Source organism: Ovis aries, chromosome 14 (assembly GCF_016772045.2).
Source record: "Ovis aries strain OAR_USU_Benz2616 breed Rambouillet chromosome 14, ARS-UI_Ramb_v3.0, whole genome shotgun sequence".
Classification (NCBI taxonomy): domain Eukaryota; kingdom Metazoa; phylum Chordata; class Mammalia; order Artiodactyla; family Bovidae; genus Ovis; species Ovis aries.
In genome coordinates, this window is record NC_056067.1 from 49,973,355 (window position 1) to 49,985,600 (window position 12,246).

The window sequence follows — 12,246 nt, forward strand, 5'->3', positions numbered from 1 at the left end:
GTTTCCACTGTTTCCCCATCTATTTCCCATGAAGTGATGGGACCGGATGCCATGATCTTCGTTTTCTGAATGTTGAGCTTTAGGCCAACTTTTTCACTCTCCTCTTTCACTTTCATCAAGAGGGTTTTTAGCTCCTCTTCACTTTCTGCCATAAGGGTGGTGTCATCTGCATATCTGAGGTTATTGATACTTCTTCCGGCAATCTTGATTCCAGCTTGTGTTTCTTCCAGTCCAGCATTTCTCATGATGAACTCTGCACAGAAGTTAAATAAGCAGGGTGACAATATACAGCCTTGACGTACTCCTTTTCCTATTTGGAGCCAGTCTGTTGTTCCATGTCCAGTTCTAACTGTTCCTTCCTGACCTGCATACAGATTTCTCAAGAGGCAGGTCAGGTGGTCTAGTATTCCCATCTCTTGAAGAATTTCCACAGTTTGTTGTGATCCACACAGTCAAAGGCTATGGCGTAGTCAATAAAGCAGAAATAGATGTTTTTCTGGAACTCTTGCTTTTCCATGATCCAGCGGATGTTGGCAATTTGATCTCTGGTTCCTCTGCCTTTTCTAAAACCAGCTTGAACGTCAGGGAGTTCACGGTTCACGTATTGCTGAAGTCTGGCTTGGAGAATTTTGAGCATTACTTTACTAGCATGTGGGATGAGTGCAATTGTGTGGTAGTTTGAGCATTCTTTGGCATTGCCTTTCTTTGGGATTGGAATGAAAACTGACCTTTTCCAGTCCTGTGGCCACTGCTGAGTTTTCCAAATTTGCTGGCATATTGAGTGCAGCACTTTCACAGCATCATTTTTCAGGATTTGAAACAGCTCCACTGGAATGCCATCACCTCCACTAGCTTTGTTCGTAGTGATGCTTTCTAAGGCCCACTTGACTTCACATTCCAAGATGTCTGGTTCTAGATTAGTGATCACATCATCATGACTATCTGGGTCGTGAAGATCTTTTTTGTACAGTTCTTCCATGTATTTGCTCCTCTAAGCTGCCATTTTCCAGATGAGGAAACTGAGGCTCAGAGAGAGAAAGTCTTGTTTGAAGTGGCTTTTGCAATAGATGGCAGAGCCACGTTGTGGAGCTGGGTGGCCTCCTCGCTTTGCAAACCCAGGTTCCCGTGTTGCACAAACATGGAATCAAACATGGAATCGTCATACACACACACATCCTGGAGAAGGTGTGTCATCACACCAGGGTCACTACCACTGAGAATTGTTTGACCTTGAGTGTGGCCACCCTGACCTCACACCCCCTCCCTCTTCCCAGGCTGTGCTGTCAGACGACAGGGTGGGCGCCTGGCTGGGAGAGCCAGACCCCCCAGAGGAGCCCCTCACCTTCCAAGCGTCCGTTCCCCCTCATCAACTGCGGCTGGGCAACCTCCATCCTCACACCCCTTACCACCTCCGGGTGGCCTGTGTCAGTAGCCAGGGCCCCTCACCCTGGACCCACTGGCTTCCTGTGGAGACACCAGAAGGAGGTAAGAAGGGGCTGGTGGCAGGGAGACATCATTCACTGCCCCACTGACCCTTGCATACATCAGCATGACCCCCAGCATCTCCTCTCACCTGTATACCCTACGTGGCTTCACTCTCCTTCCTGTCCCATCCCCAACTGGCATCTCTCCTGGACCTCATCTCTGTGCCCCTGCTCATGGGAGACCTGTGCCAGCTGCCCGCGTGCTTGTCCTTTGCACCCTGCTCCTACTCCTTGGGAAGAGGGGAGGGGGTCAGGAAGAGGTGGGGATGCCAGCTTCCCCTTCTCCCTGTCCTCCAGTGCCCCTGGGCCCTCCTGAGAATGTTAGCGCCATGCGGAATGGGAGCCAAGCCCTTGTGCATTGGCAGGAGCCAAGGGCACCGCTGCAGGGCACCCTGTTAGGGTACCGACTGGCCTATCGAGGTCAGGATACGCCCGAGGTGGGTGCTGCTGGCTGGGCTGGGGCGGAGTGGCTGTGGAGGAGGCGACTGGGGAGGAGAAGGTGACAAGGCAGACAAGGACAGTTGGGCAGGTTGCATAGAATGCGGTCACCCTGTGCTGCAGAGCACGTTCTGGGGCGGTTAAAGGGGACCACGAGAGGGTTGCGTGTGTGCATGCTCAGTTTCTCAGTCATGTCTGACTCTTTGAGACCCTGTGGACGGTAGCCAGGGACCTGCCAGGCGCCCTGTCCATGGGATTCTCCAGACAAGAATACTGGGGTGGGGTGTCATTTCCTTCTCCAGGGGATCTTCCCAACCCAGGGATCAAACCTCCATCTCCTGCATTGGTAGGCGATTCTTTACCATTGAGCTACCTGGGAAGTCCCCAGGAGAGAGTTTAGGGGATGGCTATTTATGAATCTGTGAACTGTGGTGTTGAAGACTCTTGAGAGTTCCTTAGACTGCAAGGAGATCAAACCAGTCAATCCTAAAGGAAATCAACCCTGAATATTCATTGGAAGGACTGATGCTGAAGCTGAAGCTCCAATACTTTGGCCACCTGATGCAAACAGCCGACTCATTAGAAAAGACCCTGATGCTGGGAAAGATGAAAGGCAGGCGGAGAAGGGGATGACAGAGGATGAGATGGTTGGATGGCATCACCAACTCAATGGACATGAGTTTGAGCAAGCTACAGGAGATAGTGAAGGATATGGAAGCCTGGCGTGCCGCAGTCCATGGGATCACAAAGAGTTGGACACAACTGAGCAACTGAACAACAACAATTTATGAATCATGTACAAAACATTTCAGTAGACATATTTACTAGGACAATTTTACAGCAGAGAGTTGCATAGCACATCAAGGAAGGGGTGTCTCTTTCTAATTAACATGAAGGTACTATCTAAGCAAGCAGCACCCTGGGATGGAGAGATAGATGGGAGAAAGAGTGAGGAATTAGAAGGGGATGGAGGGATGAGGGGGCAAAGATGAGAATTCAGTCCTTTCAACAACGGTACTGTGTTCCACGCCTCCTTGTGCTAGGACCTGAGGATGTATATGGCAGTGAAGAAGACAAAGTCCTGGACCCGGTGAAGCTGATATTTTAACGAGTGTAGGGATAGAGAATGGAAAGGAGAGGACAGGATGGGGGATGAGAGATGAAGGATAGGAAGAGGTAGGGGATGAGGGGCTGGAGATGAGGAGTGGGCTTTGAGAAAGATGGGGAGTTGAGGCTGAGGGTGAGGGCTTAAGCGCTGGGGCTGGAGCTCTACTCTGATGCCTTATTTGCATGTCCTAGGTGCTGATGGACATAGGGCTAAAGCGAGAGGTGACCCTGGAACTGCGAGGGGAGGGGTCTGTGCCCAACCTGACGGTGTGCGTGGCAGCCTACACCGCCGCTGGGGATGGACCCTGGAGCCTCCCTGTGCCCCTGGAGCCCTGGCGCCCAGGTAGCTGCAAAGCCATGCTCAGCCTCCCTCAGCCTACCCACAGGGGCCATGTCTATTCCAGATGCCCGTGACTTGCTCCTTGTACCTTTTGGCGTTACCCCAGTGTAGGCTCCATTCCTACCTGGAAGCTTCCTGAGAGCCTTACTCCCTCTCTCCCATGTCTTACCACTCTCTCTGAGCATATCCTCCCTCCATCCTTTCTCCTTGCAGGACAAGGACAGCCAATCCACCAGCTGGGTAAGGGCTTCCACACCCCCTCTCCTGCTCTCCCTTCCCCCAAGGCCCAGTGAGGGCCCCATCGCTGCACATTCTCTTTACACATCCCTTTCTTGTTCTTCAAACTCATCACTCTAACCCTCTGCTTCTTGGTTTTGTGTGGTCCTTGATGGAAGTGCCTGGAGTGGCCCAGAGCATTGTGGGTACTTGGTGAATGGTGGATGGATAGGTGGATGGATGGACTGACGAATGAATGGATGTGTCGATGGACCAATGAATGAATGCGTGGCTGAGTGGTGGGCAGATGAATGAATGGGTGGATGGTGGACGGATGAATGAATGGGTGGATGGTGGACGGGTGAATGAATGGGTGGATGGTGGACGGGTGAATGAATGGGTGGGTGATGGACGGATGAATGAATGGGTGGGTGATGGATGGATGACTGAATGGGTAGATGAGTGGGTGAATGAATAGGTGGGTGGGTAGATGAATAGATAGGTAGAGGGACAGAGAGATGAGTTATCCCCCTCATATTCATCTTCCTCAAATATTTCTTCAAATATTCCTCCTACACCCATTGTACCCTCCTGGCACTATTACACCCCACCTCTTCTAACTCAACCCACTATCCTTAAATATTCCTTATGTGTTTTCTCGCATTTCTTTGCATACCCTTTCCACACTAACCCCACCCTCCTTTCACATCCATCCCATTATAACCCCTCATTCTTCTCACGGGCTTCCCAAACCCAATACACACGCACACTTCTCATTCACAAACTGATACTTTTTGCACACTCACCATGCATCCCACATTGCAGGCACTGAAAGACTTTCAATCCACACGATCTCACATTCTGCAACTCTCCTTGCACACTCACTAGACACTCCTTACACAATATTCCCTCACCTTGAGCTAAGCCTAACCCATGCCCACTTTCTGCACATACCGCACCAAACTCTTGGTACACTCATCCTCCACTCCTTACACAGTCACTCCCACTATTTTGCATATCCTTTTCATTCATCTCATGCTCATCTTCCCCTCCCACGTCCTTTGCACACTCATTGCACACTCCTCTCACACCAAAGTTACATCCTTACAAATCACTGCCCCTACCTTGTATCTAAAACTCCTTGAATACTCCTTGAATCCTCACATACTCCCAATTCCTCAAATACTCATCTGGCACTGTTTACACACTCCTTTGCACACCATGCCCCTTTGCACATTTATTTCACTCTCATCCCTTGCTTTATGAAAGCCCTTCTAGGGAATTCCCTGGAAGTCCAGTGGTAAGGAGTCAGCGCTTTCACTGCTGAGGGCATGTGTTCGACCCTTAGTCAGGGAACTAAAATTCCACAAGCTTCAAGGAGTGGCCAAAAAAAAAAAAACAAACACGCTTTCATAGTCATCATATACTCCCCCAAAATGTCCCTTGGCCATTGGTCCCTGGAGCCTCCAACTCCTTGCATATCCATTGCACATGCTTTGTACACACTACACACATTCTCTCCCTGCTCAACAGTTTTCCACACCCAAATGCCCGCTCCTTGCATAATCATCACATGTATCACACACAGGTACCCCACTTGAGATTTACTTACAGCCCTCCCATGCTCCTCCAGCCCTCTTTCCATTCTCACAGCCCATCCCACACAATCTCTCACTCTCATCCCACACTCCTTCCACACTCATTGAACACGCCCCAAGTATCCATCCCACTTTGCACTCTCCACACTCATCCTAGGAGTTTCACACTCCTCATTGAAAAAACAAAATAATTTATTTGGCTGCATCACATCTTAGTTGCATCATGCAGGATCTGTCCTTGTGGCTCGTGGATTCTCTAGTTGCAACACATGGGCTCCAGAGCACCTAGGCTCAGTAGTTGTGGCACGGGGGCTTAGTTGCTCCTAGGCACGTGGGATCTTAGTTTCCTATGCCTGCGTGTGTGCTCACTCGTGTCAGTCATGTCCAACTCTTCGCGACACTATGGACCATAGCCCACCAGAACCCTCTGTCCAGAGGATTCTTCCGGCAGGAATACTGGAGTGGGTTGACATGCCCTCCTCCAGGGAATCTTCCTGACCCCAGAGATCCAACCCACGTCTCCTGCACCTCCTGCATTGCAGGTGGACTGTTTTTACCACTGAGCTATCAGAAAAGCCCCTTAGTTCCCCGATCAGGGATCAAACCCAAATCCCCTGCATTGCAAGGTGGATTCTTAACCACTGGACCACCAAGGACGGCCCCTCACACTCCTCCTCCAACATCCACTCCTTTTGTATCCATTGCATGCCCCGTCCAGCCCTGTCCATCACCCAATGTACCTAAACCTGCCTCCCTTCAACACCACACCCCTGGGGACCCAAGGAACCAAGACCTCCACCATGACCTGTCCCGCGTGCCCCCTGACAGTGAGTGAACCCCCAGCCCCCGCCTTCTCGTGGCCCTGGTGGTACGTACTGCTGGGAGCAGTGGTGGCCGCTGCCTGTGCCCTCATCCTGGCCCTGTTCCTCTTCCATCGGCGGAAGAAGGAGACCCGTTATGGGTAAGTTGGGACCATGCGGGTCGGGAGGCTGGCCTGGACTGGGGTAGAGAGGCTGGAGGTGGGGAGACCGTGAGGAGGCTGGCACAGGAGGAGAGAGTACCAAGAATCAGAACGAGAACAAGCATCTGGGGAGTGAATGGAAGGCAGAAGGCAGCAGCCCAAGAGGCTCTCAGCAGACATTGGAGGAGAGGGCTGGCAGGTCTGGGGGTTGGGATGGTGCTTGCTTCCACTGCTGGTGGAAGTGGAGGGGGTTCCACGTCACTCTGCCCTGCCCTCACCTCCTCTCTGTTCCCTCCCTAGAGAGGTGTTTGAACCAACCGTGGAGAGGGGTGAGCTGGTGGTCAGGTACCGTGTTCGCAAGTCCTACAGTCGGAGGACCACTGAAGCCACCTGTAAGTGAGCCCCATGCCTCCCTGCCTGGATTTGGGATAAGAAGTATCAAGTGTTGGGCATGCTGGGCTTCAGCAGATGCGTGAACCAAAAGTTTCTGAAGGCCTTGGAATATTAGCACCACGGACCCTAAGAACAACAGAACTGTGGGACCACACACGACTTTAGAATAATTGAATCTTAGACACAATAAATTTTAGAAAGGCCAAACTCTGAGTCATAGGCTCTTAGAACCACGTGATGATGATGATAAAGACGATAAACACAATGACCATGGCAATGAAGAAAATGCCCATGATGAGGTGCTTACAATGCTGAGGATAACAGCTTAGCACTTCCTCTGTGACTACTACTGTTCCTTATTAAAAATTAAGTATTTATTTACTTATTGGCTATACTGGGTCTCCATTGCTGCTCACGGGCTTTCTCTAGTTGCGGTGAGTGCGGGCTACTCTCTAGTTGTGGTCTGAGGGCTTCTCGTTGCAGTGGCTTCTCTTGTTGCAGAGCACAGACTCTAGGGAGCACAGGCATCAGTAGTGGCGGCACATGGCCTTAGCTGCCCTGAGGCATGTGAGATCTTCCTGAAGCAGGGGTCGAACCTGCGTCCCCTGAAGTGGAAGGTGAATTCTTAACCACTGGGCCACCAGGGAAGTCCCACAGGTGCTGTTCTAAGCTTCAACACATGTCACTTAATTTAATCCCCATGACAACCCAGTGAGGTAGGCACGTTATCCTCCCCACTACCAGTGGCACAGAGTGGCTAAGTAACTTACTGGAGGCCACACAGTTTGTAAGCTGGAGAGCTGGGGTTCACACCCAGGCGGTTCCACTCTCAAGTTCATCCTCTGAACTGCCTCTTGGAAGTAGAGGATGTGCGAGAGGATGTCCAATTATAATTGGCCTAAAAAATTATAATCCAGTGCTATAGACTCTTAAGGCTCCCCTGGTGGCCCAGATGGTAAAGAATCTGCCTGTAATGCAGGAGACCCGGGTTCAATCCCTGGGTCAGGAAGATCCCCTGGAGAAGGAATGGCAACCCACTCCAGTACTCTTGCCGGGAGAATCCCATGGGCAGAGGAGCCTGGAGGGTTACAGGCCTTAGGGTCGCAAAGAGTCAGACATGATTGAGCAACTAACACTTGATAGACTCTTAGGATCTTAAAAATCATAGAATCTTAGCACTATAATAGACCCTGTGTTAGAGGATTGTAGCATTTATGGAGGGTCCCAGCTAAGAAGGGACTTCAGCAGCCACTTAGTCAAATTTCTTCTTCTCTCCAGTTGGGAAAACAGATCCAGAAAAAAAAGGGGGGGGACAGAGTTAGGCCTCTTTTGGAGTTAGCACCCAGGGAGAAGACTGCTGGGGGCCCCAGGGAGATACCCGAAGGGCTGGGAAAGACATTTATTGCAAAGGAGAAGGAAGAGGAAGTGAGGAGGTCACAGCAATCTAATGGGAATAACATGCAGCAGCAGTTTTCCAAGTGTGATCCAAGTCCCCGGGGATCCCCAAGACCTCTGCAGGGGGTCCATGAGGTCAAAACTATTTTCAAAATAATACCAAAACGTCATTTGCCCTTTCACACCCTCCTTCTCTTGCAAGTGCTCTGCAGAGTTTTCCAAAGGCTTCCAAATATGTGATGATATCATCCTTCTGTTGACTGATGTGCTTGTATATTCTTGTGTTTTGAAAATTTGTCTGGGGAACTTCCCTGGTGATCCAATGATGAAGACCCTGAGATTCCACTGCAGGGGGCTCGGGTTCAATTCCTGGTTGGGGAATCATTAATAAGATCCTTCGTGGTATGGCCAAAAATGAAAAAAGGCAATCATATCAGTTTTCATCATGAACACGGTAAATATTGCTGTGTAGACAACCCACATAAAAGAAAGCTTTTTTCAAGTCTCAATAATTTTAAGAATGTAAAAGGATCCTGGGGCCAATAAGTTGGAGAACAATTGCTACACAGCAGTGAAAATGAATAAACCCAACTACACACAGCAGCTGGGCTTCCCTGGTGGCTCAGTGGTAAAGAACCTGCCTGCCAATGCAGGAGACATGAGTTCCATCCCTGGGTCAGAAAGATCCCCTGGAGGAGGAAATGGCAACCCACTCTAGTATTCTTGCCTGGGAAATCCCATGGACAGAGAAGCCTGGCAGCCTACAGCCCAGGGGTCGCAAAGAGTTGGACACCACTTAACAACTAAACAACAACAATACACAGCTGCATTACAATTATTTAAGAGATATCGTGCTAAGTGAAAGAACCGGACACTAAAGAGAACATAGTATGTGATTCCATGTTTATAACATCCCCAAACAGAAAAGACTAATCTGGGGTAAGAAAAGTCAGGAAAGTGGCCACCCCTGAAAGGACAGGTCATAGTCTATTCTTGACGTGGGTGTTGGTGACACACACTGTTGTGTTTGGTTCATGAAAATCCATTGAGCTGCTCACTTATGATTTTTGCAGGTTATCCTTTAGTGAAAAGTTAAGAAAATTTTTGAACAACTGGTACAGCAGGATGTTAACCAATCAAGGTGCCACGACTGCAAAATTATGTGCCAGGCTCTAACCCTTTAGTTACTGCTCTGGGGGAAGATATGGGGAGTCTAAAGGAAAAGTGGGAGTTGGGAGTGCTCAGCTCATCCTGAATGAATGCAGAATTATTTCAGTATTTTAACAATGGGTATACAGGCATGGGGCTTCCCTGGCGGCTCACAGTAAAGAACCCTCCTGCCAATGCAGGAGATGCGGGTTGGATCCCTGGGTTGGGAAGATCCCCTAGAGAAGGAAGTGACAACCCACTCCAGTATTCTTGCCTGGAGAATCCCATGACAGAGGAGTCTGGCAGGCTACAGTCCTTTGGACTGCAAAGAGTTGGACACAACTTTAGTGACTAAACAATGATAAACAACAATACACAGGTGTACCTGGGAGACACTGCACATTTGATTCCAGACCAACACGATAAAGTGTGCAATGCAATAAAGTGAGTCACATGCGTTTTGGGGTTTCTCAGTGCATATAAAAGTTATGTTTAGGACTTCCCTGGCAGTCCAGATAGATTTGCTTGACACAAGATTGCCACAGACCTTCAAATGTAAAGAACACAATATCTGCGAAGTGCGGTAAAATGAGGCACGCCTGTATCCTTATTGGAGGCGCTGCCTGGATGTCAGCTCTGCTCCACGGGTCTGTCTGCTCCCACCCCCCATGCAGTGAACAGCCTGGGCATCAGCGAAGAGCTGAAGGAGAAACTGCGGGACGTGATGGTGGACCGGCATAAGGTGGCTCTGGGGAAGACCCTGGGAGAGGGTGAGTGTCCCCCACCTCACGCACACACACACATATCTCCCTGAGCCATGCAGTCCTTCATCTCCCCACCCCTACCCAACCACAGGAAATGCAGTTCCTACAGCATCCCCCCCTGAAGTCAATGGGGGGGTGCCCCCCCCCCATGCATGTCAAAGTCTCTCTCTGGTCCCCCACAGGAGAGTTCGGAGCTGTGATGGAAGGCCAGCTCAACCAGGACGACTCCGTCCTCAAGGTGGCTGTGAAGACCATGAAGAGTGAGTATGTACATACATGTGCACACATGTGGGATCCCCATCCCTTAACCTCTGGCCCCTCCCCTGTGCCCCTAAGGAGGTAGAACAGGAAAGGTGACAGCCATTTAGCCCAACCCTAGAACTTCAGTGGTTCCAGACGAGAGATTAAGTCCCTGCCAGGTCCTTCAACAGAAGGAACTCAATACGGGGAGATCACTACAAAGGTGTAGGGAAAACTGAAAGAACAGCAGGGTTAGCAACCTAGAGGTTAGCAGCAGCCAAGTGTGTCACTTCCGCCTCCCAGGCCGGAAGGGGCGGAGTTACCAGAGCCCACAGCCAGGGCCCGCTGATGGGATTGAGGCATCACAGAGTTAGGGGCTTCCTTGTGGGAGCTTGAAACACAAAAGGAGACACAGCCACCACCAAGGCAATACTGGAAGCAGAAAGAGAGAGGGTGAAATGCCCTGATTTCTCCTCTCGCCCACCTGCCAGTCTCCCATCAGCGCTTCCCATTGGCGGATTCCAACAGGAAACAGCAGGAAAGGGAACCTGGGCAATGTAGTTTTCTGGGGCCAGCCGCATGTGATACAGAGCAAGCATGAGATGGTCCAGAATGAGGCACACCTGGCTTCATCATTTACTAGCTGTATGCTTCCCTGGTGACTCAAATGATAAAGAATCCGCCTGCAATGCAGGAGACCCAGGTTCAATCCCTGGGTTGAGAAAATCCCCTGGAGCAGGGAATGGCAACCCACTCCAGTATTCTTGCCTCGAGAATCCCATGGACAGAGGAGCGTGGTGGACTATAGTCCATGGGGTCGCAAAGAGTCGAATATGACTGAGTGACTAACACTTTCACTATGATCTCAGGTAAGTGACTACCCCTCTCTGAGCCTACCATTCCTCACCCGGAAAAAAGTATCATCGTGTTTCTACCTCCTAGGGTATTATGTCAAAGCACTTAATGCTGGGTTTGGCACATAGTACACACAGTTAATGTGGACTAAAACCATGTTATCTACATCAACAGAGAGGGTGAGAGCCAGTCCCGTCCAAGCTCATGCAGCACAGAAAGGTCAGGGTCAAGCTTTTCCACATACGGATAAAGCTTAGAGGGTCATGCTGGAGGGAGGAACGATCGTTTCAGAATCACAAGGGGTAAAAAACTTGGGTTATGGAGTCATCACCCATTCATTCATTCATTCATTCTTGACTGCCTCCTGAATCCTGGGTTATGTTCCTGACCTGGGTTTGAATCCCAGCTGTGTGACGCTGGGCAAGTCACTTTGCCTCTCTGAGCCAGTGTCCTGAGTTGTAAAACAGGCACAATCGTCTGCATCCTAGGGCTGCTGGGAGTGTGCTAGGAAGCAGCCTAGCACAGAGCCCACACATGGACCCCTGAGCCAGACTGCCTGGGTTTGAACTCTGCCTGTTCCTCTTGCAAGCTGTGGCAAGTTTCTTAAACATTCTGTGCCTTGTCTCTCCATCCTTCTTGTTGTTCAGTCGCTAAATTGTGTCAGACTCTTTGTGAACTCGTGAACTGCAGCACGCCAGGCTTCCCTGTCCTTCATTCTCTCTCTGAGTTTGCTCAAACGCATGTCGAGTCAGTGATGCCATTCAACCATCCCATCCTTCTGTAGCCCCCTTCTCCATCTTTAAAATGGGGAAATAGAAGCGCCTCAGAGGGTTAAATGGGTTCATTGTCAAGCACTGAGTACAGCCCCTGGTACTTACTAGTCATGCTTGATGAAGAAGGAGAAGATGATGATGGTAATAAGGAGGAGGAGGAAAAGAGTCCTCCCTCAGCCTCCTCCACCTTCCTCTCTCCTCCCAGTTGCCATCTGCACAAGGTCGGAGCTGGAGGATTTCCTGAGTGAAGCTGTCTGCATGAAGGAATTCGACCACCCCAACGTCATGAGGCTCATTGGTGAGGGAGGGGCAGATTTAGTGGGCCAGCAGGCCCCATGCAGGCTGCACCAGAGGGAAGAACCCTCCCTCAGGCACTGGGAAGATCAAACCTCCAGGCTTCCTCCCCCCACCACCCCAGAGTGAGCAGGCTCCCCCCTTCCTCTCTCCCTCAGCGAGGAATGTGACCTCTGACCTTTCCCAGAAATAGCTGAGGTCCCCAGGAGGGCTGGAGAAACATCCCTGGGAACCAGTGC

General features: G+C 50.4%; 1 protein-coding gene across 3 annotated transcripts in view; it reads left to right on the plus strand.

The window, feature by feature from the left end:
* AXL (AXL receptor tyrosine kinase) overlaps window positions 1–12,246 on the plus strand; it is a 36,112-nt gene that overhangs the window by 14,478 nt on the left and 9,388 nt on the right. For 2 of the 3 annotated variants that reach the window (XM_004015278.5, XM_060398612.1), the window contains exons 7-15: window positions 1,275–1,485; window positions 1,782–1,921; window positions 3,222–3,372; window positions 3,583–3,609; window positions 6,012–6,144; window positions 6,445–6,536; window positions 9,756–9,851; window positions 10,028–10,105; window positions 11,919–12,011. In XM_004015278.5, the coding sequence (XP_004015327.1) occupies window positions 1,275–1,485; window positions 1,782–1,921; window positions 3,222–3,372; window positions 3,583–3,609; window positions 6,012–6,144; window positions 6,445–6,536; window positions 9,756–9,851; window positions 10,028–10,105; window positions 11,919–12,011 (1,021 nt within the window). The remainder of the gene's footprint in view (window positions 1–1,274; window positions 1,486–1,781; window positions 1,922–3,221; window positions 3,373–3,582; window positions 3,610–6,011; window positions 6,145–6,444; window positions 6,537–9,755; window positions 9,852–10,027; window positions 10,106–11,918; window positions 12,012–12,246) is intronic. The other variant, XM_004015279.5, reaches the window with a different exon arrangement.